Raw genomic sequence first — 27916 nt, forward strand, 5'->3', positions numbered from 1 at the left:
TTCCGAGGGTGCTCACCGCTTCCGCTTCCGGCGACTTGGAGGTTAGGGCGCTGACGCGAGGATGGACGCCTTAGTTGCTCATTGCTCCGCGCGGCTGCTGCAGCAGGTAGTACCGCATGGGGCGGGTGGGAAGGTTTGAAAGGGAGGCCCCAGGGCTCGGCTCCCGCCCGGGCAGCACTCAAACAACGGCCCCGAGGCGGGGACCGGCCTGCGCCCCTCGGACAGGGGCAGCGGAGTCCCGATTCCCGGGCCTGCGCTGCTTCGGAGGTTAATGCCCTCCCAGGAACGCTTTCCAAGAGATGGGAGAGGAAGAACCCAGCGTTCCCAGGCCCGGGTGACAGTGAGGTCCAGCGAGACGGAGGGTCCCCTTCTCTTTGACAACCCCAAGCCAGCATCTACAGGGGGTCTGAAGCCTGGCGTGTCGAGTCCCGCCTCGGCCAGTGCGCGTCCTTTCCCGAACACGCGCGCTGTCGGGGGGAAGCGCGGGAACACACACAGAGGAGGGTAGGGTGAGAGCAGGAGCCCTGGGCCCTGTTTGCCGCTCAGCACCCCGTTCTGTCCACGATACTGTGCAAGAGGAATCCGGAGATTCTTTCTTCTCGGCCCGTGCAGGGGCCGATTATCAAGCTGAGGCTTGCTTCTTGCCATCAGTATTCGTGGGGAAAGAACTGCAAGCGCTTGTCAAGAAGTGACAAACCCGTTTCCTTACATTCTAGGTGCAGGTGGGGCGGGGTGGGAGGACGGGGACCGCTTCATTGCTAAATCCGTCACAAGTTGGTCAAGTAAATTGTCACGTTCTTTATTGTTTTGAGTCATATGGTCTTTTTCAGTATAGGGACATAGGTATACTCTCAGTGGGTTGTGATAAGAATAATAGAGATGATTTCTGAAAAGTGTTTAGCTCTGTGCCTGGAGCACAGTATGCTCATTTATGGCATATTATGTTTTTTGTCTTTGCTGTAATTATGCCCAGGTAAACAATCAAATTTGAAATGAGGAATCTCTCCTTGAATAACGCAGTTTGGTAGCTTTATTTCTCTTGAATTGACATGTCTTTGGTTCTGGATATTAGAGTAAAACATATGATCTAAGACACTGGAAACAAAGAGCATTAAAGGGGAAAGTCCTTTTGTCTCGGAAAAGGCAGAAGCAAAGGGACTTGAACCAAAGAAACAAGCGATCTGAAGGTGATCCCACTGCAGGCTTAACACCCCTGTTCCTCCTCTCCAACACACACAAATACTTTTTTCTTACCAAGGATAGTATCGATAATGTCATCAAAAACCTCAAAGAAAAACCACAAGTTATCAAAGGCAAAGTCCTTAATTGCTATACCTCTGCCATGCTCAGGTGGAGAGGAGGGGAGATGAGGAAGTAAGTTTATGGTTCAATTTATCACATCTGGGAGTCATCAATCATGATGGACCAAGGTGGCTGTTCTTTCCTAGGAAAAAGAGATAAAGTTTCTGACTGCTGAAATTGATCGGTTGAAAAACTACAGCTGTTCAGAAGCTTCTTCAGATTTGGAGAAGTTGCGAGAAGAAAATTTAAAATTAAAGTATCGCCTGAATATCCTTCGAAAAGTGAGTACTCTGGACTTTGGTTTCCTTCTACAATTTAAATTATTGTGTCTTTTTAAAAATCCTTGTTAAAGAAGATGCTGAAAGGAATTTGGCAAAAGGACTTAAACCCTGTCCTTTTCCCCTGCATTAGACAAGTTAGGAGTAAGTTGTTGGTGCAGATAATAGAGAAATTGGTGTTTTCCTTCTGGGACCCTTTGAAATGTTTCATCATACTAAGTTGTTTAGCCAGCTTAATTTTCAGTAATTGCTTATGTCAAATCAAAATATTTTTTACTACACCCACAATCCTTCTCTGCTTTAAGTTGGTTATTTTACAGTTTTATTTTTGTATTTTATGGTGTCATATTTGTGGGAAGGTTCTTTTCCACTTAATATTTTGGAACATTTTTTTCCCATGAAGCTTGTATTGGTTATTTCATGACTTCATAATCTTAACAGTGTTTCTCGATTTTGTCAAAAGATTGAGCTTGCTTCCGTTGGGGCTTTAATTTCTTGGCCTGCCGTTCAGGTCTGCCGATGACACATCCTGGGTGATGACCTCACTCCCATGATTGTTCTGCTCTTTGTGTGCTCCACTACTTTCAGGCAGGCTGCCCTGGCATTATACCCTTTTTCCAAAGCTTACTCTCTTTATCTTAGACTCTGCCTGCCCCACTGCCATGAAGTCCTTTTTTATTACCTACTGTGATCTCTTATGCTTGAAATAGCTTTGAGTCTTCTAAAATAAAAAAATTCCTTTTCCAGGGAATTGTCCCCAACATATCTCACCTTTCTGATCATCTCATTCATTCTGCACTTATTTATATTCATTTCTCTTTATTTCAAGTCAGAACTATTGTTAAATACCTGATATGTGCTGGAAGCTAGGAGGGAAAAGATACAAAAGGAAGTGTTTTCTTTTTTTTTTCCTACTGAAGTATAATTGCTTAATGTTGTGTTAGTGTCTCCTCTACAACGACTATGAATCAGCTGTATGTGTACATACACACCCTCTCTCGGACCTCCTTCCCACCCCTCCAATCCTCTGTTATACAACACGTGTTATATCCTTCCAAAAGTGAGTACTCTGGGCTTTGGTTTCATCCTACAATTTAAATTACAGTGTCTTTTAAAAAATCCTTGTTAGCGAAGATTCTGAAATTTGATAAAAGGACTCAAACCCTGTCCTTTCCCCCTGCGTTAGACAAGTTAGGAGTAAGCTGTTGGTGCACATAATGGAGAAATTGCACTCCCTGTGCTACACACCAGGTTCTCACTAGCTCTCTGTTTTACCCATGGAAGTGTATCTATGCTGAACCTAATCTCCCAATTCATCCCACCCTCCCTCTTCCATATTTGCACGTCCATTCTCTACCTCTGCTTATCTATTCCTGCCCTGGAACTAGGTTCATTTTTCCTGATTTCACATACATGCATTATATACAATATTTGTTTTTCTCTCTCTGACTTACTACACTCTGTTTGACGGACTTAGGTCCATCCACATCTCTGCAAATCACCCAATTTCTTTGCTTTTTATGGCTGACTAATATTCTGTTGTATTTATGGAATGCAGTATTCTTTATCCATTTATCTGTTGATGGACGATTAGTTTGCTTCCATGTCTTGGCTGTTGTAAATAGTGCTGTGATGAACATTGGGGTTCATGTGTCTTTTTCAGTTATGGCTTCCTCCAGGTACGTGGGCTTCCCTGGTAGCTCAGGCAGGAAAGAATCCGCCTGCAATTCAGGAGACCCAGGTTCAATCCCTGAGTCGGGAAGCTTCCTTGGAGAAAGAAATGGCAACCCACTCCAGTATTCCTGCCTGGAGAATTCATGGACAGAGGAGCCTGGCAAGCTAGAGTCTGTGGGGTCACAAAGAGTCGGACACGACTGAGCGACTAACCTTTTCACGCTGGGTATATTCCCAGTAGTGGGATTGCTGGGTCATGTTGTAGTTCTGTTTTTATGTTTTTTAAGGAACCTCCATACTGTTCTCCACAGTGGTTGTATCAATTTACATTCCCACCAACAGTGAAAGAGGGTTCCCTTTTCTCCACACCCTCTCCAGCATTTATTGTTTGTAGATTTTTTTTAATAGATTTTTTGATGGTGGCCATTTTGACCTGTGTGGGGGTGGTTCCTCATTATAGTTTTAATTTGCATTTCTCTAATAATTAGTTACATTGAGCATCTTTTCATGTGCCTCTTGGCCATCTGCATGTCTTCTTTGGAGAAATGTCTATTTAGGTCTTCTGCCCATTTTTTGATTGGAGTTTTATACTTTTTTTTTTTTTGATACTGAGCTTCATGAGCTGTTTGTATATTTTGGATTAATCCTTTGTCCATTGCTTTGTTTGCAAATATTTTCTCCCTTTCTGAGAGTTGTCTTTTCCTCTTGTTTATGGTTTCCTTTGCTACGCAAAAGCTTTTAAGTTTAATTAGTTCCCATTTATTTTTTATTTTATTTTAGTACACATTTTCATAATGGACACTAGCTCTAGTGTGTAAATAGGAGAATTCTGTCAGCATAATGTGGAAGGCATATTGTTTTTTTCACAGATATTTTGCCCTACTGAGTAACAGCACTGAACACAAGATAGGTAAACAACTGGAAACAGCAAGCCACGGAAGAATAAGTCGTGTAGGATGCCCATTCTCCCCCTACCCTCTTCCTCTGGCTCACTTTGGCCACATGCCCTGACTTAAAAACACATCTTGGATGGTTGTCTGAGATGCATTTTGCCCTTGTTTTCATTAACTTGGCAGCCTCAACTGTTCTTTATATCCCCTCCCATTGAGCTATCTTCCCCCCTCCCCCAAGATTAAGTCTTAACATTAGTATTTATTAGAATGACAGGTACATTTTTTCATCAGTGACAATGTTAAGGTTGCTGTGTGATGGTGCTTTTGTAACAAACTCTCAGATTTTGAGTTATCTCCTTCTGATTCTGATTTTATTATAAGTTCTGTTGTTTTAGAAGGGTGTTTTAGGGGGTTTTGGGGTTGTTTTTTTTTTTGCATAATGTGAAGTTTCAGAATGTTTATATTGAGTTGTAGCAAAGATGCTTGTACCACATGTAATATTTCTTCACCTCATGGAACTGAACATTTTAGGGGAGAAAAGAGTATTGACCTTGAATCCTGGCTTTGCCTCTTGCCTTTATAATCTTTAGCAATTTACTTAATCTCTAGCCCACAGGGAAATGGTGATGGCAGTCATGACGTCCGTTTTTGTTATATAGGTGACGTGAGGTAATGCACATAAATAAAACACTTGACTCTGTTCTTGACACATGAATCACTCGGGAGTACCCAGTTCAGTACTGCTCGAATATAGTTCTCATCATTGTTGCCGTTCTTATTACATATCATTGACGTTTTACTCATGTAAACTTGTGATTAGTGTGTAGACAGCATTTTCATTTGTGTTCCTTTAAGAGCATATCTGTTCAGTCACCAGTCTTCTTGACCTGCTGCATGGCAGGTACAGTGTTAGGTGCCAGGACTTGTTTTATTTTTTAGTCACTGAGTCGTGTCTGATGCTTTTGCAACCACATGGACTGTCATCTACCAGTATAGAACCATAAATAGACACTTTCTTTGCAATCAGAAGTCTGGTGGTATAGGCAGATAATTTGGAGAAAGTATGAAAAGTGCAATAATGGAGGTAATTGATTGATTATATACCATTTTAAATGAGTGTATTCCATTTCTGAGAAGGTAAGAAATAGGAAGTACCACAGGGTTATTTAGCAATAAGACAAAACAGTCTGTTACTCTGATATATTAATAGTACTCATCAGTATTTTTGACCTGTTTCATTTCACACTTGAAAGGGTCAGCATTTTAATGGAGAGATTAAATGTTTTTGTTGTTTTTGTCCGTAGAGCTTTCAGTTCCCGCATTTGATAGGAAGTTATTTAGGATTGATTTTATATTATTTTCTCAGTATTTTAGGAAGCTGAGAAAATCATAGCCCCTTACTCCCTATTGCTGGCCTCTGTTCTGGTTAAATATCTGTAGTAAAAAAGTACATGGGGTATTTTTACATGTGTGTCTTAGATGCTGTGGGATAGACTTGTCCTATTAATGCTTCTCAGCACATCCTAAATATGAGAGTGTTACACTATGAGTGTGTGTGACCTTTCAGTTTCAAGATACTTGAAGGCTTCTCAAAATATTTGGGAAATTTCTGCATAATTTAAAGATTATTAACTTTTACATCTTTTTCTTACAGAGTCTTCAGGCAGAAAGGAACAAACCAACCAAGAATATGATTAACATCAATAGCTGCCTGGAAGAGGTCTTTGGCTGTGCCATTAAGGCTGCCTATCCAGTTTTGGAAAACCCTCCACTGATAGTGACACCCAGTCAGCAGCCCAAGTTTGGGGACTATCAGTGTAATAGTGCTATGGGCATCTGTCAGGTGATTATATTATTTATTGTAAAGCATTCTTTGTGGTTTGATTTTTCTTAAGTGTTACAGTTATCATTGAGTGCATGCTCAGTCGTGTCTGTCTCTTTTCCAACCCCGTGGACTGTAACCCGCCAGGCTTCTCTGCCCGTGTGATTTCTCAGGCAAGAATGCTGGAGTGCGTTACCGCTTCCTTCTCCAGGGAGCTTCCTGACTCAGGATCAAACCCACACATCTGTATCAGCAGGCAGGTGCTTTACACTGAGCCACCTGGGAAGCCCATAATTATCATTTACATAAATAATAGAGCCTTGTATCCTCAGTGAAAACATTTCCCACAGTTCTGAAAAACTTGAGGAAAGGGAATGTGTGTTTTTGATTTTTAAAAAGCACAAAATTTAATATTTAAATTACATATACTCAGTATTTAAGGAAATAGCTGATACTGTTTTGTTTTGGCACATTCCTCCTTTTGTGTCCAGGATAACTGAGTTATTGTTGAGGGATTAGAAGTTAGCTAATTAGCACCAGCATTCCCATCAAATATTTGATGGAGATGTGTTTTTGAGATAGGCTTGTGTATTTCATAGTCAGAGGAGTTCCCTGTTTTTAATAGCTAATGTGTTAGTAGTTTATTGCCCTTGGTTTGGGACTTTTTGATTTCTTTTCATTGTTGAATAGAAAGGCTTCATCTAAAGATCAGATTTTTTTCTAGATAATTTTTGTGTGTCTGTGCTGGAGTTAGGTTTATGAGGGTGCTATTTACTACTCAAATCTGAATATTGCACACATTCATGATTTGAAAATTACAAATGTAAATGTCCTGGAAACAGGCATTATAACTAAAGACTTTAAAAGTCTTCATTAAGAAGTTCTAGATAGTTGTGGCAGCTCATTCTGAAAAGAGATCCTGTGGTTTTGGCACTTTTCCATTCCTCCTGGCACTGTTGCTATTTGATGCTTTAATCTCTCTTTACAAGGTCATTGGTCTCTGCTTCTGCCTTTTGATGAGTCTTAATGTCGGGTGAATCTGATGCTTTGTCAGCTGTGCATTTCCTAGTAATCTGCTGAGACCTGTTGTGTAACCAATCATTTATGTTTTATAGATGCTTAAAACCAAGGAACAGAAAGTTAATCCAAGAGAAATTGCTGAAAACATTGTCAAACACCTCCCGGACAATGACTATATTGAGAAAGTTGAAATTGCTGGTCCTGGTATGTCATAATGTACTCTTTCTTAAGTAGTCCTGTTGATTGCTGAGTCCTTTTGAAATAAGAAAAGAAAACCATTTTAAATATAAACATAAGGTTAAAACTCATGTACTGAACAAGATGATGAAAGCACCTTGGATTGGGAGTTAGGAAACAGAGGTTTTAAACTAGACTTACTCACCTGTTTGTGGATGAGTTACTTTATTGCCTTGTCACTCAGTTTCTAATCAGCAAAAAGGAGATAAGTGATAGCAGATATTCTGTGGCAAAAGCATCGTTTCTTTTCTGTTAAGAATTAAACAAATGATTGGCTGGGAGTGAAGGGGTCCTGCATTAAGTAGGAAGCTTTCAGGAAAGTGATGAAACTAGATGTGGAAATAGGGAGCTTATAAGAGGGCTCAAGCCAAGGCCCCAAGTGGTTTTGGGAGCCTGAAAAGTTTTACCAGAGCCATACTAGGGTTCTGGAGCCAGGATAAGTGAAATTGAGAAGTGCTTTGGGAGTGAGCAATCTTCAAATTTGGAGGCTGTCTGATTTTTTTCTCTTCTCTGTTTTTCTTTAGGTTTTATTAATATCCACTTAAGAAAGGGCTTTGTATCACAACAGTTGACCAATCTCTTGGTGAATGGTGTTAAAATACCTTCCATTGGAGAGAACAAAAAGGTATATGTATATTTTTTTTATTGATAGCATAATACATTACAATTCTATTAGCTGTAGCTAAGAATGGTTTTCACTTTTTATATTGAGATTTAATCATATTTTGAGCTATGAACATAGCTGTGAAGTAACCTTTCCACTGGGTCTTTTTTTTTTTTTTTTTTTGAAGTCTGGGATCTTCTGCCAGCGTTCAGTAGGTGATCTGTAGGAGTTGCTCCACATGCAGATGTATTTGTGGGGAGGGAGACAATCTCCATATCTTAGTCCACTGCCATCTTGAAAGTCCCCCTTCCCCTGGGTCTTTTTTTCTTTTTTGGTTTTCCCACTTGAATTTTATTTGGGCAGACCCGGGGACAGAGAGGGCCTGCACCTAAAAGAAGATATTGGGCCTCTTGGTGGTGAAGCGTGGCTTGTGCTGGCAACGGAGGTCCTGGTATGGCAGTGGGAACTTGATCTTGGAGTCTTGGAACTCCTTGACCGCTGGTTGGTGGCACTTGCTGGCTGCGGTCTCCTCCACCTTCATGATCTGGATTGAGTGGGCCCGGGCTCAGTGCCAGCGCCCAAGTCTCGGTAGCACCCGGTGATGGCGCCAGCTGTGGTCAAATCCCGTACTCCCGGTGCATGCTGTGGGTGCCACCACTGTGGGAGTCCCAGCACAGCCAGATGCTGAAGTTCTTCACCTGCAGGGGAGATTTCTCCGACACCTGTCCACAATAGACCATTTTCCCCTAGGATTTCTTCATTGTCTTCAGTGGAGACACAAAAGTACCAGAAGTGGGACTTGGCAACAGCGTGATTAGATGCAAAAATTCTCATATGATAGAGGAGCAGCGTTTGGGGTCGGCAGGCAGCGCCCCACCACATTATACTCACGAAGCATCCCTGAGGCCTTCATGGCACTCTGCCCACGATCGCCACCACCCTTGAAAAAGCTCCCCTGGGTCTTGATTGCTATGTGATTTTTGTTTTCATTCCCCAAGTCATTTGAGGTAGCCAACTGATACTTATGAGTTGTCTCTGAAATAAAGAATAGATAACTTATTTAAACAGATTTGATTATTTTTCAATTAATGATGGACAAGTTCCATCAGAAATCCTAACAGTTGAATTACAGTCCAAGCTAATGTTTAAGCCTTGTTTATTATTAAATGTTATTAATGAATGTGTTAGCAAAAGAAAATGTTTATACCCCCCTCTAAAAAAATCTTTATTATTTATCCCAGGTTATAGTTGACTTTTCCTCTCCCAACATAGCTAAAGAGATGCATGTAGGCCACCTCCGGTCAACAATCATAGGCGAGAGCATGTGCCGCCTCTTTGAGTTCGCAGGATATAACGTGCTGAGGTACGTACTCTTGCCTTTCTTTGGAGATTTCTATAGAAGAGAAAATGTCATTAGAGAAAGAATCTTTGACTAAATCAGTGATTCTTAAGTGTCTGCTTCATAATCACCCATTAGGCTTTTAAATTATGTCCTTGGCCCCTCCTTTAGACTAATAGCTATTTAGACTTGGGGTGGATGTAGAACCAAGGAAAAAGCTCCCTCATTATTGCACAAATATTTCTTGAGTGCCTCTTCTGTATACTAGAAGTATATATTTTAGTGGGAGAGGTAAGCAAGAAACGGATTGTACTGGATCTTATAGGCCATGATAGGAAATTGGGGTTTTATTAAATGCAGTGGGAACCTTTTGGAGAGTCTTAGTATGGCATATAATATGATTAGAGATTACTCTGGTTACTTTGAAGAAACTAGGCAAAGAAGGAAAAAGAACTATAGTAATTAATTAGAAGTCTGTTTTAATAATCCAGGTAAGAGATGATCTGATGGTTTAAGGTTAGATGAAGGCAGTGAGGAATGAGAAGTGATTGTATTGATATATTTTGAAGAATTTTGTCCATTGATATTTGGGAACTACTAAATTATACTGAAATAATTGGTTGAACAGTTACGTTTTCATAAAATTATGGTAATGACCTACATTGACCTGACTGCCACTGTCCCAGTTAACTATGCAACAAACAGATCACAGTCCATTCATAGGAACTTCATTCAGCAAATCCTGTAGGCCAGATGTTTGCAGGCTCCATTATTGGGTATCTAATGACAAACATAACAGACCTTGTCTTTGCCTCAGACCAGATGAGGAAACACCTCCATGAAAAGGATAATACTAAACATGATGTATTGGCACTTAATGTTTGTGGTTCCTAATGGAATATCAGTTCAGTTCAGTAGCTCAGTTGTGTCCAACTCTTTGCAACCAACCCCATGGACTGCAGCATGATAGGCTTTCCTGTCCATGACCAACTCCCGGAGCTTGCTCAAACTCAAGTTCATCGAGTCCATGATGCCATTCAACCATCCCATCCTCTGTCGTCCCCTCCTCCCATCTTGTCTTTTCCCAGCGTCAAAGTCTTTTCAAATGAGTCAGTTCCTTGCATCAGGTGGCCAAAGTATTGGAGTTTCAACTTCAGCATCAGTCCTTCCAATGAATATTCAGGACTCATTTCCTTTAGAATTGGCTGGTTTGATCTCCTTTCAGTCCAAGGGACTCACAGGAGTCTTCTCCAACACCATAGTTCAAAAGCATCAATTCTTTGGTACTCAGTCTTCTCTATAGTCCAGTTCATGTTTATCATTTTTAAGTGGTTTTGTTCTGTGTTTGATACTAGATTAAACCATGTAGGAGACTGGGGAACCCAGTTTGGCATGCTCATTGCTCACCTGCAAGATAAATTTCCAGATTACCTAACAGTTTCACCTCCCATTGGGGATCTTCAGGCTTTTTATAAGGTTTGGTGCCATTTATTATTGTATTATTTATGTGTCTATCAGTTATCATAGTTTTCCTTAGGGAGTTTAAAATGGTATTTGAAGCTATGATGGGGTTAAATAAAAGTTGCTGCATTCTCTGTTCCTCAGTATAGCATGTTTGCTTTTATAGGTGTATGCTAAAAGTTTAATTCTACAGCATTACCCATTCTTACGTGAATTTAGGAGTTTGTTAGTCAAAATACATTTTAGTTTTTAAAAATTTTGATGCTGCTCTATCTTCCTGATTCTGTATATTTTGAAAGCATTGTTAAGTATAAACAGTTTTTTAAAGACAAATTTACCATAAACCATAATTTTAAATAAGTCACTGTAGTAAACAGTCTTTGACTCTTTCACTTATCCATATATAAACATTTATTATATCAATTGTGGTTATAATATCATTTTTGTATTGTACCTATTTAAAGTTTATCATACTCTTTCATGTTACTTTGTGACCACATCTTATTTTGGATTTGTAGACCAAAGTGTATACCCCTTATTATTGGATTCCCCCCCCCCCCCCCATTTTGGGGATGCTCAGTAACTTCATGTTTTTACTTGTAGGTTGTATCTACATGTTTCTACATGTAGGTTTTCTTGTTTTTAAAATTGTTTTCTTATGATACAGTCCTAAGAATAGGATTACTGTATTAAGAAATAATATAGTACTTAAAACTTTTTTTGGTTGGTTGGTAATTGGCTTTTATAGAGGTTTTTTTTTTTTTAATCTTTTGGTGTGTATTTTCTAGTGAAAAAATTAAAAATTGTTTACTGATATCAATTAGGTGAAATGGCTGTTATAATCTGCTGGGATTCTGTACACTGAATGGGTAAATCTATTAATGCCATAAAATATTTAAAATACACTGCTGAATTTTAATACCAAAGATAAAAGAAAAACCATATATTTATAGTTTTTAAAACATACAGATCTGTGATTGCAAAGAAATATCTAGAATTTTCATCAGAATGTTATTGCTGGTTAGTTTGGGATAGGGTTAACAATAATATTTTTTAATAAGCACGTATTGCTTTCAAAGGAGATGTGAACCAATGAAAGCAGTCTTTTTGGGTGCGCAGGGTCTTCGTTGCCGCACAAGGGCTTTCTCGAGTTGCAGCCAGCGGCCTACTCTCTGGTTGGTGTGCGCTGGCTTCTCTTGTTGCAGCGCCCAGACTCAGGCTCACGGGCTTCAGCAGGTGTGGCGCACAGGCTTCGTTGCCCACGGCCTGTGGTGTCTTCCCGGACCAGGGAGCGAGCCTGTGTTCCCTGTACTGGCAGGCAGGTTTTTATCTGCTATGCCACAGGGAAGTCCACGAGTTTATTTTTAATTACAAAAAAAAAAAAATGATTCAGAGTGGAAAATAGAGCCTGAAAATTCAGCCTCATCTGTTAGCTGTACATTGTAATTCTCCTGGAACAGAAGCACTAGTGTGAACTGGAAAGGTAGAGGTAGCATTGTGATGCAAATTTTACATTTTTTAAGGAAAACTATTTCAGAAGCAATAATTGGGTTTTATTAGCACATTCATTTGTAACAACGTCTTTGACTGTTGAGTTAGAACGCTTGTTCTATTGTTCAACAGATCTAAATTTTTACTTCCTCTGGTTTTTTTGTGGGTGTTGTTTTTTTTTTAAAAAATGTGTTTTATCTAGAAATATGGGGCTGATTGTTTACAAACCTTACCTTTTTTAATATAGGAATCCAAGAAGAGATTTGATACTGAGGAGGAATTTAAGAAGCGAGCATATCAGTGTGTTGTTTTGCTCCAGAGTAAAAATCCAGACATCATAAAAGCTTGGAAACTTATCTGTGATGTCTCCCGCCAAGGTAAGCTTCTGGGCTTTGTTTATCCAGCGAATACTATTGCGTGTAGTTTCTTGAGTATTCAGAATTGACTTTAAGTGATGTATTAAATTTTCAGGGCTAGCAAATCAATTTTTTTTTTCTTACATATTTTCTGAAATTGAAACTACAAAGAAAGTTTATAAAGACAGGCAGGTGCAAATTTTAATTTCTTTAGAAGTCAGGAGAAATTAGTTAGAAGAAAAGTAGAAAGGAAAAGGATGCTATTCACATTAAGCATCCAAAACTATAAAATCCTTTCAGATAATTCTATCCAGAAATGTGTGGGGCTAAAACGAAGGGAAATACACAGCAGGGTGGAGCAGTGTGTTTGGGTAGAGTGTCATGCCGAGTCCCCTTGTTCTCCATGTTCATTTGTGGTTTCAGGACAGTTCTGAGTGCTCAGACTTGACTGTTATTTGAAAGGTCACTTTGAAGAACAGATGAACACGAATAGCCAATAGATCTTTGGAAAAAATAGCCAGTACATGTTTGGAAAAGGCTGGTGGCTGTTTTGCCACCCTAGGCAGTAAAATGTGTTGTGTTACTGTAGGTTATCTTGTGTCACTAATGTGCAGCTAGACAAAAAGATAAATGGTACCAATTTATATATATATAAACTATAAGAAACTATAACTATATATATATATAAACTATATATATATATATATAAACTAGAAGAAAATTCAGTGAACAGTTGATCTCCAAATAGGAAAGGCTTTTTTTTTCCCTTATTATTTACATTTTCTAAGTACGTTTTTTAAAAATTACATGAGGTATTTCTTTGGAGGAAAAAAAATGTAGACAGGAAAAAAGAAAATAAGTTAGCTGTATTCTTACCCGCTGTTAATAATTTTGATGTGTATCTTGCAATATTTTCTTCACATTTTGAAAATGGCAATATGTATATATTCTGTATCATACGTTTTAATGTAATTAATTTTCTTCCAAATGTTTCAATTAAATAAGTTTCTTTGAAGGTAAGAGGCGTGTCTCTTTTTAAATTATACATTCTCTTTATGACTTTTTCCCTAGAGTTTAATAAAATCTATGAGGCATTGGACATCTCTTTAATAGAGAGGGGAGAATCCTTCTATCAAGATAAGATGCATGATATTGTAAAGGAATTTGAAGATAGAGGTAAGCACTCTACTTTTTTTTTTTAACTTTATTATACAAATTTTCAAACAGAGGCAAAAACAGAGAGAGTATTATAGTGACCTCCCAGCTTCATGCACTAGTTACCAACTTAATTATGAATACAGGCAGACCTTATTGTGTCTGTTACCTTCCTGTGTACACTGCTTGTATTATAATTTCTTCTATGACTGCTTTGGTTTGTCTCTGAAACAACAGACCCTTCATCCCACCCCAAAACCATGATACCATTATCAGTCCATGACAACTAATACTTCCTTCATTTCTTTTTTTCATTTGTTATTTGGTTCCGTCAGGCCTCAGTCACATCACGTGGAATCTTTCATTGCCGTGAACAGACTCTCTTGTGGCATGGGAGCTTCAGTAGTGTGGCCTGCTGGCTTAGCTGCATTGTGACACGTGGGATCCTAGTTCCTTGACCAAGGATTGGATCCTAGTTCCCTGACCAGGGATTGAACCCATGCCCCTGCATTGCAAGGCAGATTCTTAATCACTGGACCACCAGGGGGAAGTCCCAGTGATTTCTTAATAGCAAGTCATGAGTTCAAATTTTCCAAGCTGATTCATATTTTTTAATCTTAAGTATTTTTTTCAGAGTCTGCACATTACATTTGTTTAATATAAAGTCATGGGTTTCTCTCCATAGCCCCACACTTATTTCTCATTTATTATTGAAGAAACTAGGCCATTTGTCTTACAGAGATTTCCATATGGTGTTGTGTGGCATAATTCCTCTATCTGTATTTTCTAAAGAGGCTAGATTAAACTCTAGTTTGTATTTTGTTTTCTTCACTTGTTTTGTCTTGTTTATTTGTGAGAATGCCAATTTTTAGTTGGCCCTCTTGTTATGATGTTAAGATGAATTAGTGGGTTCAGGTCTTGTCAGCCTGATCTATTGTTTAATTTCTCCATTAGACTTTCCTCTAGTGGTTGTAGCAGCTATTGATGGTCATGACTTGGTTCCATTATTTTATTAGAGGTTGGGAAATGTAGCATTCTGTCATTTCTTTTGTTTGTTACCTGGAAATCTGTGCAGAAGTTTGTCACATAATCATTTTGGTTAACCTGAGGTATGGTTCATAGGAGGTAAACAGTATAAATGCTTGGTTCTTTCTTTATTTTTCTTTACCAATTTTCAGAATAGTAAACTAGTTTCTTAATATTTTCCAGATGTAACAACTGCATTACCTTTAGCATTATTGTAAGTTAGGTTTAGTATATTTTATGTTTTCCAACTGTTTGCCTTTATTTTTTAATGCTCACATTGTCTTGTATTTAGCTAATGGTAGTCTCAAGTGGCTTTCCTTTTTTTCCCACTTGACCCTTACAGTTTTTGATAGTTTACTTGTTTTCTGGACACAATATTTCAGGATAAGTTTGTACATTTCCTGCCTGCCTTGTGGATTCAACCAGTCTGTTATCTCCAGGAAAACTTAGTTCCTTGAATGAGAAAATGATACTAATCACATTCTGGAAACTGGGGACCATACTCTTAAGATAAGGAATTTTTAAAAATTGTTTTAACTTGAGATACAGTTGATTTACAATTAATTTCTGCTTTACAGCAAAGTGATTCAGTTATATATATAAATTTTTTTTTCATATTTTCCATTATGGTTTATCACAGAATATTGATTTTAGCTACCTGTGCTATATGATAGAACCTTGTTTACCCATTCTATGTGTAATAGTTTGCAACTACTAACTCTAGACTCCCTTCCCTCCCTCGGCAACTACAAGTCTGTTCTCTTTGGGTCTGTTTCTGTTTCATAGATAGGTTCATTTGTGTCATAGTTTAGAGTCCACATATAAATTATATCATATGATAGTTGTTTCTGTCTGACTTACTTAACTTAGTATGACAGTCTTTTTTAGATCTATCCATGTTACTGTTAATGGCATTTCATTCTTTTTTATAGCTGAGAAGTGTTGCATTGTATGTTTATACCACGTCGTCTTTATCCATTCATATGTTGATGGCTATTTAGGTTGTTTCCACATCTTGGCTGTTAAGAACAGTGCTGCTGTGAAGACAAGGGTGCTTGCATCTTTTTGAATTATAGTTTTATCCAGATATATGCCCAGGAATGAGATTGCTGGATCATGCAGCAACTCTAGTTTTTGTTTACTGGGGAGCCTCCCTACTGGTTTCCATAATAGCTGCACCAATTTATATTCCTACCAACAGTGTAAGAAGGTTCCCTTTTCTCTACAATCTCTCCAGCATTTGTTATTTGTAGACTTAGGTAAAAAAATTTTAATAATGAGAAAAGAAGCTGGCCATGTTAGCCATGCTAGCAGAAAGGAGGAATTCAACAAAGCAAGGCAAAGCAAGTGTGGGGTCCTTAGAAATAGTTTAGGATATTGGAGGAAAACTGTATTGTATTCCTTGCTGTGAGGGGAAGATGAGAATCCAGATTGTCATAATGTGAGAAACACTTTAATTGTGTAATTATTTTGTACTCATAACAAGAAAAGTAATGTCCATTAAAAAAAGAAAAGCACAAAGAAGTTAGTAACTTCCCGAGGTTACATAGCTAATAACTGCTAAATCAAGATTCAAACCTGGGCAGTCTGGCTTCAGAGTTTGTTTTTAACCAGGATTTTATACTGCCTTCACCCTACCAAGCATAAGTTTTCTAAAATGTTTAAAAAAAGAGGAAAAAGGCAGTAGTAATAGTATTTACTGCATAGAGTTATTGTGAAGGTTGAATTTAAGACTCAATATAGTATTTAGCATATAGTAGCACATACTGAGGAGAAGGACATGGCACCCCACTCCAGTACTCTTGTCTGGAAAATCCCATGGACTGAGGGGCCTGGTAGGCTACAGTCCATGGGGTTGTGAAGAGTCAGACACGACTGAGCTACTTCACTTTCACTTTCATGCATTGGAGAAGGTAATGGCAACCCACTCCAGTGTTCTTGCCTGGAGAATCCCAGGGACAGAGGAGCCTGGTGGGCTGCTGTCCATGGCGTCGCACAGTTGGACATGACTGAGGTGACTTAGCAGCAGCAGCACACACTGCAATATGGCTGTTTTTACCATCATGTTCCTTATTATCCCTTCTTACATCCAAGAATTTTGCCTTTTTCAGCATGAGTGTGTGAACGTGGTTTTATTTTTCCATTTCACTAGTCATTCCAATGCTGAGTCCTGCCATGTGTGTGCCCTGAACTCTGTTGTAGCTGTAACTCGAAAACTGTAAATGAATGAATACATTTTAAGAGGTAATGATAGAAATTGCATCTTTCTCCCAAAGGAAGGCTATGGCTCCTGCTTGAAAACAAAGCACAGATTTCCATGTTTCATGTCTGCTGAGCAGGAGGACTCCTCATAGAATGAAATGCTGTATGAAGAATTTGGGAGCCAGGTGTCATGTTAGTTTGGGAAGCTACCAAGAACACACCCTGGGTGCCCAGACAACAATTTTCTCTTTTTCTTTTTTCTTCTAGGATTTGTGCAAGTGGACGATGGCAGAAAGATTGTGTTTGTTCCAGGATGTTCTGTACCATTAACCATAGTAAAATCGGATGGAGGTTATACCTATGATACATCTGACCTGGCTGCCATTAAACAAAGACTGTTTGAGGAAAAAGCAGATATGATCATCTATGTGGTGGACAATGGACAAGTAAGTTTGTACATTTGTATCAATTTGCATTGTCTGATTGGAGGTAAGGCAGTATGCTGAAGCATTTGGCATTCAAAAACCCTCTAAATTTTCCTCAAAGACAGAAATTCAGAAAAGTGATATAAGAGAGAGAGCAGGGTTTGGATTTGGCCAAACTTGTTCACTTCTCAGTTTTCCCACTTGTCTCTATAAACTAGGAAGGATGTTCCCTTATTCTTATATATAAGGAATAAAGAAGAGCTTCTATAACTTTACTTGCCTTAAAAGGTTAGTGAGTGATTTGAATTTTACAAAGCTTTATTCCTAAGTAGAAGAGCTTTAAGTCATTTTTTAAATTAGAAAGTTCAGCAAGTAACTTTCTCTTTCTATTTCTTTATAGTCCTTACACTTCCAGACAATATTTGGTGCTGCTCAAATGATTGGTTGGTATGACCCTGAAGTAACTCGAGTGTCTCATGCTGGATTTGGTGTGGTGCTGGGGGAAGACAAGTAAGTCTGGAAAATGTGAAGGTGGTAACAACATACCTGACAGCCAGAATTCTTTAATAGAGACTATATGATTTGATGCCGTAGTCTACAGATGCTGTAGTAGGTACGCAGCCAAGCTGTTTTGTACCTGTGTCTTATCACTGCCAGAGAGTGTAGCCTTTTAGGAAGAATTGAGAGAAATTTTTACATCTTCCATTTAATATTGTTTTAGGATCACTTAGTTATTTAATTACCACATCATTTTTGATTTGGTGACATGGCCTAGATTCTACCATCACATAAATGTGGGTGGTGTTTCTAAAAGCTTCATGAAGTAACTCAAGATGGTTAACACACCAATGTACAAAAGGGCTAACTAAGCATATGAGAGGCAGGCTAAGCACATAAAAGGCCTGGCCCCTACCCAAATAAATGTCAGGATATTTATTTTAGATGTAAGTTTATATGCAGACAAAATACCTTAGATCAAACATATAATTCTGTTTAGCTGCACTTTTTTGTAACTGGAAGACACCTGGTCCTTAAGTATTCATGATCCCAAGAAAGTGTTAAAAATCAAACTCATGAGTTGAGTATTGCTTTATAGGATATTATTTTCCTGTTTTGTTTTGGGTTTTTTGTTGTTGTTGTTTTTATTTGTTTTTATATAATTTATTTTTTTATTGAAGGATAATTGCTTTACAGAATTTTATTGTTTTCTGTCAAACCTCAACATGAACCAGCCATGGATATACGTGTATCCCCTCCCTTTTGAACCTCCCTCCCGTCTCCCTCCCCTCTAGGTTGCTACAGAGCCCCCGTTTTGAGTTTTCTTAGCCACACAGCAAATGCCCGTTGGCTGTGTTACTCTTCATACATCTCACCCTCTCCTCCCTTCTCCCCGTGTCCACAAGTCTTGTTTCTCCATTGCTGCCCCGTAAGTAAATTCTTCAGTACCATTTTCCTAGATTCCATATATATGCGTTAGAATATGATATTTATCTTTCTCTTTCTGACTTACTTCACTCTGTATAACAGGTTCTAGGTTTATCCACCTCATTAGAACTGACTCAAAAGGCATTCCTTTTTATGGCTGAGTAATATTCCATTGTGTATATGTACCACAACTTCACCTATTCATCTGTCGATGGACATCTACGTTGCTTCCATGTTCTAGCTATTGTAAATAGTGCTGCAGTGAACAGTGGGATACATGTCTTTTTCAGTTTTGGTTTCCTCAGGGTATATGCCTAGGAGTGGGATTGCTGGGTCATATGATGGTTTTATTCCTAGTTTTTAAAGGAATCTCCATACTGTCTTCCATAGTGGCTATATCAATTTGCATTTTCACCAACAGTGCAAGAGCATTCCCTTTTCTCCACACCCTCTCCAGCATTTATTATTTGTAGACTTTTTGATGATGGCCATTCTGACTGGTGTGAGGTGATATCTCATTGTAGTTTTGATTTGCATTTCTCTAATAATGAGCAATGTTAACTATCTTTTCATGTGTTTGTTAGCCATCCGTATGTCTTTGGAGAAATGTCTGTTTAGGTTATTTTCCCACTTTTTGATTGGGTTGTTTGTTTTTCTGGCATTGAGTTGTATGAGCTACTTGCATATTTTGGAAATTAAACCTTGTGTCAGTTGTTTCATTTTTTATTATTTTCTTCCATTTTGAGGGTTGTCTTTTCACCTTGCTTATGGTTCCCTTTGCTGTGCAAAAGCTTTTAAGTTTAATCAGGTCCCACTTATTTACTTTTTTTTTATTTCCATTACTCTAGGGGGTGGGTCATAGAGGATCTTGCTTTGGTTTATGTCATTGAATGTTCTGCCTATGTTTTCTTCTAAGAGTTTTATAGTTTCTGGTCTTAACATTTAGGTCTTTAATCCATTTTGAGTTTATCTTTGTGTATGGTGTTAGGAAGTGTTGTAATTTCATTCTTTTACATGTAGCTGTCCAGTTTTCCCAGCAGCATTTATTGAGGCTGTCTTTGTCCCGTTGTACATTCTTGCCTCCTTTGTCAAAGGTGAGGTGCCCATGGGTGCATGGCTGTGGCTTTGCAGGATAGCCTGAAGTCAGGAAGGGGGATTCCTCCAGCTCCACTCCTTTTTCTCAGGACTGCTTTGGCTCTGCGGGGTCTTTTCTGTTTCCATATGAATTGTGAAATTTTTGTTCTAGTCCTGTGAAAAATGTCATTGGTAATTTGATAGGGATTGCATTGAATCTGTGGATTGCGTTTGGTAGTATAGTCATTTTCACAATATTGGTTCTTCCGACCCTGGTGGTATTGTTTTAGATATCTGCATTCATATAATTATGGTGTCCTACACCATAAAAAAGAAAAATTATCAGTGATAGCTAGCCAGTGGCATCCTACCATATTTTAAACATTGATATTAACATGCTCAAATTCAGATCTCCCTGGTGGTCCAGTGGTTAAGACTCCAAGCTTCCACTACAGGGACATGGGTTCATTTCCTGGTCAGGGACGTTTCACATGCTGTGCAGTGCGGCCAAAAAAAGAAATAAAATGCTCAGATTCTGCCGTCTATTTTTTTAGTGAACTTTTCTTTTTTTAAGGCTTTTTACAATAAATAATTTATCATTTTTTATCATCTTCCTGTTTATTGACATCCTCTGTGCATGGCACTGGCTGGGTGCTCCACCATGTGTACATGAGGATAACATATAACACGTCCTCTTTCCTGAAGAAGCCTGTCCTCTAAAGCAGAGCAGCTCCCTTTGGAACCTGTTAAAATACACATGCCAGGCCCTCCCAGAATAGTTACTTTCTAGGTCTGCGGTGGGTATTAGGCATCTGTTTTTGAAAGCTCTTTTTGATATTCAGCTGTGCATCCCTCTCATTAGAACCACTGGTGAGAGGAGAGGACCCACACACATGAAAAATAAAGATTCAAGGCAGGCACAGGTAGGGAGTAACGGAAAAGACCAGATTTTGCCAAGTGGAGACATTAAGGAAGGCTTTCTTAGCATTTTGCCTAGGCTTTATGATGGGTATCATTTCATCACACAGGAGGTTTGGAATTTGTTGGATTCTCAAGGATGGGAGGGGATGACATAAGGAAAGGCTGGGAAATCATGTAGTTTTGGAATAATAAAGGAGTTTTAATTCCATAATAAAGGGCAAGATGATCCCTTTTAAAGGCAACTCTGAGCATACAACTTGAACAGGAAGAGTCACAGTCACTTTGGCCGACTTTGTGTTAGATAGAAAAGCATGTTTCCTTTGTATCATTGTTAGGATCTAACAGTGTTTTTAATTTAAAAGAAAAAGAGATTAAATATCTTGCAAACTTATTTAATAGGTAAAATCCAATTTTCATGAGATGCTTTTTAATAGTGAGTTGCCCAGGGCAGTGCTTACCAGTACTTTTGACCCATCCACAAAGATTATGATTTCAGTGGGTATGGGTGGGGCCCTGACACCCAGTTTTAAAGTTCTCAGGCTGATTTTGATATGTTCTTAGAGTTGGTTACCACTAAAAAGGTGGAATTACTAGTTAGGAAAATGCAAGTGAGATTCCAGTTAAGAATTTCTTCCCAAGCAATTCTAGAAGCAAAAGTATTATTAATAATTCTCTAAGAAGGCAAAACAACTGACCCAAACTTTGTGTTCAGGAAAATGAACAAATTAACAGATGCCTTCTTTCTTTCCCTTTTAGGGACTGTATTAAAGATGGATATGTAGAGAATGCTATTAGGAGCCTAAAGCATAGAATGCTTGGAGTTGAGGGTTATAGATGAGAGACACTTGGAAGTGTCTACTTTCTTTTGTCATCCTCCCTGGTTATCAGCTGAATAAGGTGGTGTCAAACCTTAACTTTTAAAGATTTCTAAGTTGGAAGGTCTGCTTCAAAACCTGTTTAATTAGGACATTTAAATTTTATTAGGAAGAAGTTTAAAACACGATCAGGTGAAACAGTGCGCCTCATTGACCTCCTAGAAGAAGGACTAAAACGCTCCATGGACAAATTGAAGGAAAAAGAAAGAGACAAGGTAATCCAAAGACTTACTTGTATATTGTATACCATGCATTTTGCTGTGGTTTTTCATTTTTGTTTTTATTGAGAGAACTGGGAAGGTTTATAAGCAGTCAGTCAACTTCTGACAGGCTTATATCTCAGGTTTATTGCACAGTTTGTTTCATGAATTGCTGAGTGTTTATTGTGAAAATATAGTTCTTAGCTATTTCAAAAGACCATGGCCTTTTCTTCCTTTGTTAATGTGGCATAGAATCTCTGCTGCTTCTTGGCAGTTCACCTGTCACTGCTTTGAACCAATGATAGGAGAATACTGAAGACTGAGGTGGTTTGAGTGAATCGCCTACATTAGAGTGTACATCTGTTGAGCTTTTCTGGGAGCATTTGAAGAGTCATCATTAGCAGTAAACACTGACCACGCGAGGCTTCCCGTGAGCCCACAGAGTAGGCAACATGATGGCCTTTCATAGAACCCTTAGAAAGGACTGTGGTTGGATTTGTGTGAAATTTGGAGGAACTGCATCAAAGTGGGAAAAAAAAATTTTTTTTTAATATAGAAATAAACAGAGGTTAGAGATTGAGTCAAAGGATCTTAGGTCTTTTACATTCCAGCAGTCAAGTGGAATGAACATAACTACTATAAACAGAAGAGTAAAATTATAGAAAGAGACACAGAATAGGATTAAATGTAGACATGAATGAGCCAAACAAAAAAAGGTTCTTTGAGGACATACTCTGGTTTGGTTTGGGCAGATCACTGATAATCCAGAGGGCATGAAGGCAGGCTTTAAGGGAACATTCTCCCCACCTGTTTCATTTCCATTGTTCACAAATGAACAAGTGAAACATGTTCATTGTTCAAGTGAAACATGAAATTGTTTTTTATTCTGTTTCCAGTTGGTGGTTGTCAAGTATACCCAGTTGGTATCTCCAGAATAGTTTGGCCTTTTAGTCCTGGCCTAGGTATAAGTGGCACAATATATGAAAAGTGGAAAATGTAGTCACTAATCAGTTTGTTTAGTCTGCATAGTAACAAAAACTGCTTTAACTCTATTTGGCCATGTCAGCTGCTATTTTTTAATCTATATAGAGTAAAATGTAAAGCTTGATGAATTTTTACACACATGTATACATGCTAACATCAACTAATCAAGTTATATCTCTTATCACCCCAGAAAGTTTCCTATCACCATAGATCATTTTTGTTTATTTGAGGACTTTAAGTGAAATCATAAAGTATGTGCTGTTTTCCAGGTATATCAGTAGTTCATTTCTTTTTACTGATAGATAAAATAGATAATGGTATTAATGTGTTTCTTCTGTTGAAGGACTAGGGTTGTTTCTGTTTGTTGACTGTTACGAATAAGAAGCTGTTAATAATTTCAGCATTACTGTTCAAGCTACTTTTTGGGTACATGCACTTGTCTCTTGGATGTATATCTACGAATGGCATTTCTGGGTTGTAGGGTGGGCTTATTTACATTTAACTGTATTAAAAATTGCCAAGGAGAGAGTTACAAGCATTATATACTCCCACCACTAATAGAATTGTTCCAGTTGCCCTGTATCTTTCCACATAACTGATTTTGTGAGTCTTATTTTAATAGCTTTTCTGGTGAATAGGTATTAGCATCTCACGGGTTAAAATTTGCATTTTTCTAATGAGTAATTATGTTAACTGTTGCTTATTGATCATCTGGGTATCTTTTGTGAATGATATGTTCAAGTCTTTTGCGTAGTGTTTTAGACCATCCATTTATATTTATCCACATACTTACACTTTGCTGTGAACTTTATTCCTCCTTGCAGTTTTTAATTGCCTAGGTGTGGTTTGGAGAGGGAGGTAGAGTGTTTCCTTCTTTCCTTTGTATTTATCTTGCTTGGAGTTGCTGAGTTTTCTGAGGATTGGGTTCCTCATCAGTTTAGGAAAATTCTCAGGCATATCTCTTCAAACATTGCATCTTTGCCCCGTTCTGTTGTGGAATCTAAGTACATATATTATGTTAGAACTTTTGACTGTGTCCCAGAGTGTTTTTCACTTTTTTTTTTTCACTTTTCTCCTCTATATGCTTTATTTTGAATATTCTAAATACCTTAATCATAGTTTTCCATTTTGAAATAATTTCAGACATAAAAAATTATAAAATAGTATAAAGTATTCCTGTATCAACCTCCCCAAATATTAACATCCTGTAGAGGTAGTATGATTTCAAAACCAGGAAATTGACATTGCTACAGTACAGTTCACTAATCTGCAGACCTGAGTCAGATTTTGCCATTTGTCTCCTTTTTCTAGTCCAGGATCATATGTTGCATTTAGTCTTCATGTTTCCTTAATCTTTTTTAATCTGGGCAGCTCCTTGCTCTTTCTTTCTCTTTCATCATCTTGACACTTTTGGTCAGGTTTTCTGTGGAATGTCCTGTAGCTGGGTTCATCTGGTGTTTCTTCGTGATTAAATTCAAGTTATACAGTCTTAGGAAGACAAGTTTCCTTCTCACTTCATTATTTCAGGAGGCACACGATGTTGATATGTCTCATGATTGTTAACATTAATTTTGATCACTTTTGTTACGGTGATACTATCAATTTTCTCCATTGTGAAGTTACTGTTTTTCCTCTTTGTAATTAATAAGTATTCTTTAAACGATTCCAGACTTTTAAAAGATGTATTATTTATTTTATTTTTGGCTGTGCTGGGTCTTCGTTGTGATGCGTGGGCTTCTCGTTGCTGTGGCTCCTCTTGTTGTGGAACATAGGCTCTAGGGAGCGTGGGCCTCAGTAGTTTGGCGCAGCATGTCCATTCCTGGACCAGGGATCGAACTCATGTCGTCTGCATTAGCAGGCAGTTTCCTAACCACTGAACCACCAGGGAAGCTCCAGTTGCAGTCTTTACAGTTGCTGTTGCTGTGTTTCTCTTGTTTGTTGTCTTGTTCCCCCTCCCCCTACCTCACCTCCTTGGTTTTTAATCATTTCATCTGACATGGTGGGTGAAAAGTTGTAATAGTTCTAGATAATGTCATCTTCCTAGTTAAGTTTTCTGGCTGACAGATAGCACACCAGCTAGTTGTCTTAATGATGTCCTTGTGTTGATGCTCTCTGGAGACTTCAAACAGTTGCTTCATATAATATATTCAGCTTTTAAGTAGTTGATTCTGGTGGAAGGGGTTAGTCGGCTTCAAGCTACTGCATCATGTCCAGACCAGAAATCCTTACTTACTTACTTGACTTAATAATGCTTCAAAATATATGACCAAATTTACCAAGACAGTGTTAGTTCTTTTCCAGTTCTTGACGCCCTGTTTTCATTCCAGTTAATTACCTGACCCTAATTTTGTTTCCTACAACCCACATCAGAATAGTCTATGGAATGAAGCAGATAAAAACTAACAGTTGGTGCTTTGGTTTCATATCTACTGAATACACTGGGAAAAAAGTATTCAAGCTGACACTTCGTATTTATAAATCAGGTTTCTCATGGAAGCATTCTTTGTTATGCAGAGCCGATGAGTTTTCTTTTCATTGTTCTTTTCCGTGTAGGTTGGTCTATGTTTTCCTACCTCAATGTTGATATTGATTAAAGCGCACCATTAGATGCTCCTTGTGCCGTGCTCAGTCACTTTAGTCGTGTCCAACTCTCTGCAGCCCCATGGACTGTAGCCCGCCAGGCTCCTCTGTCCATGGGATTCTCCAGGGAAGAACACTGGAGTGGGTAGTCGGTCCCTTCTCCAGGGGATCTCCCTGACCCAGGGAGCAAATCTGCGTCTCTTGTATCTCCTGCGTTGGTAGGCGGGTTCTTTACTACCATCGCCACCCTAGATGCTTCTTACCACCATCTTTGTCTGTGAGATGGTGGAACAAAACAAAGATTGGTAACTTAAGTGTTTTTTGTTTTTCCAAAAGGTCTTAACCACAGAGGAATTGAAGGCTGCTCAGACATCTGTTGCTTATGGCTGTATCAAATATGCTGATCTTTCCCATAACCGGCTGAATGACTATATCTTCTCCTTTGACAAAATGCTGGATGACAGAGGAAATACAGCAGCTTACTTATTGTATGCCTTCACTAGAATCAGGTAATTGGAGTGCAGCATTTTTTATTTTGAGTCAAATGATGATTTCTAGTTTGGATCAGTCATTCCTTATCATATGTTTTCAATGAAGAAGAATATACTTAACAAAGGGGAATGATGGCTGTTACCTAATTTTTCAGGTCGATTGCACGTCTGGCCAATATTGATGAAGAGATGCTCCGGAAAGCCGCTCGAGAGACCAAAATCATTTTGGACCACGAGAAGGAATGGAAACTAGGCCGGTGCATTTTGCGGTTCCCTGAGGTTCTGCAGAAGATTCTAGATGACTTACTTCTCCACACTCTGTGTGATTATATCTATGAGCTGGCAACTACTTTCACAGAATTCTATGATAGCTGCTATTGTGTGGAAAAAGATCGGCAGAGTGGTAAGTGGCTCATCCAGTAGTCATGTTGGGGACTGGGCACCAACAGAGGCATTCATTTGAGTTGAATGTGGATAATTTTCAGTTTATTTATGGAAACCCCCCACACCCAATTTGCCCCTAGTTACACAGTAATCCATATCATATACAACAGACAGAATTGCACTGGCTCTAATACAAGCATAAATGGAATTCTTCCCATTCCCAAACAGACTCGTTTCCCCACCCTCAGGCACATGGGATGGAACCATAAAACTCCAAAGAAACAATTGGAAGGTCACTAGGAATAGGACATTTCCAACAAAAGCAGTGTGACTGATAGTCTGAGTCTTTGGGTTCTTGATAATGAAAACTACCCTTGGAGGAAAAAAATAATACCTCTTTTAGGCTTTTTGCTCTATTGTGTTACATAGTTAATGAAATAGACTGAACTAATGATTAATAATAATACAGCAAGTAGGCATTTCTGAGAGTCATGCTTGAGAACTTAAAATTTCATTAGGAAAAAAAATCATTATGGTATTTAAAATTAATTCAGACCATGAAGCCTAGAACAGAATAAAAAAAAGAAAAAGATAAAATTACAGTCTAATAGTTCAGGCTCTATATGTCTTATCAGTTAAAAACAGATTTCTTGAACAGAACACCTTTTTTCTTAGAGTCTCTCTCTACAGTTTAAGTAAAGATGATTCTAGTTAAAGCCCCCAAAACATCTGAGTTAGGCTATTTACTTCTCAGTAAAGTCCAGAAACCGCATATTCTTTAACAGTGATTTGTAGAAGTAATTACTGTCTTTCTCTGTATTCTCAGGAGAAGTACTGAAGGTGAACATGTGGCGTATGCTGCTATGTGAAGCAGTTGCTGCTGTCATGGCTAAGGGGTTTGATATTCTGGGAATAAAACCTGTCCAAAGAATGTAATCCTCCTAAGGTCTGAACACTGTGTGTTTTCACCAAAGTGGCCATTAGCATTGTTTGCTTTTTTACAATCATGTGGATACAAAAACAAGTAAAAGGAATTTATCAACTATCTACAGAACTTGTGGTTCTTTGTCTCTCACAACTAAACTTCTGAAAAGTACTTTCACTAACTTTAATTAGATAAGGAATCACATTTATTGAGCCCTAATGTAGTCCCCAAGAACACAGCCTTCACTGCCACTTATTCTGGAGAAACAAATGCTTAATATATATACGAATGTTACTGCACCATGCTGCTTCCAAGGGTCTCCACGCTCAGAGGAGCCTTGGATATGATCTTAATGAATTATGACCATAGCTACCATTTACAAACTGGTCTGTACAGAGCCTGTATCCACAGCATAAAGGATACCTTGGGAATAAATATCTAACCAAATAGAGAATAGCAATAAGAAGACAAATTATGAAGAAGCCAAGTAGAAGCTCTAGGGGTGAAAAGTACAACTGAAATTAAAGATTTGCTAGAGGGATCCAACAGCAGATTTGAGCAGATAGAAAAAGGAACTTGAAGAGAGGCCAAATTTAAATTATACAGTCTGAGAAAGAATTACATCAGTGCTTAGAATGAAATTTTTAAAAAATGAAGAGAGACTAAGATGACCTTTAGGACACCATCAGCAGCACCAGCATATGTATAACAGGAGTCCCAGGTGAGAGGAGAGAAAGACGCATAAAATATTTGAAGAAATAATGGCTAAAAA

General features: G+C 38.4%; 1 protein-coding gene and 1 pseudogene across 1 annotated transcript; one reads left to right on the forward strand and one right to left on the reverse strand.

Moving 5' to 3' along the window:
* RARS1 (arginyl-tRNA synthetase 1) lies at window positions 1-27273 on the forward strand. Its single transcript, XM_070465753.1, has 15 exons — window positions 1-106; window positions 1449-1583; window positions 5802-5990; window positions 7085-7193; window positions 7751-7851; window positions 9072-9193; window positions 10525-10645; window positions 12369-12498; window positions 13549-13653; window positions 17128-17306; window positions 17686-17795; window positions 21690-21795; window positions 25681-25853; window positions 25991-26238; window positions 27046-27273. The coding sequence occupies exons 1-15, from the start codon at window positions 62-64 to the stop codon at window positions 27153-27155; spliced, it is 1983 nt and encodes a 660-aa protein (XP_070321854.1). The 5' UTR covers window positions 1-61; the 3' UTR covers window positions 27156-27273.
* On the reverse strand, window positions 7844-8954 carry LOC110126217 (large ribosomal subunit protein eL20 pseudogene; annotated as a pseudogene).
* Window positions 27274-27916: the final 643 nt, after the last annotated feature.

The sequence above is a fragment of the Odocoileus virginianus genome, chromosome 3, assembly GCF_023699985.2.
Source record: "Odocoileus virginianus isolate 20LAN1187 ecotype Illinois chromosome 3, Ovbor_1.2, whole genome shotgun sequence".
NCBI lineage: Eukaryota > Metazoa > Chordata > Mammalia > Artiodactyla > Cervidae > Odocoileus > Odocoileus virginianus.

Coding starts and splice junctions, on each gene's coding strand:
- RARS1 (XM_070465753.1), top strand. CDS start 62: ATGGACGCCTTAGTTGCTCATTGCTCCGCGCGGCTGCTGCAGCAG. Junction 10,646..12,368: donor ATCTTCAGGCTTTTTATAAG/GTTTGGTGCCAT, acceptor TTTTTAATATAG/GAATCCAAGAAGAGATTTGA. Junction 25,854..25,990: donor TATGCCTTCACTAGAATCAG/GTAATTGGAGTG, acceptor CTAATTTTTCAG/GTCGATTGCACGTCTGGCCA.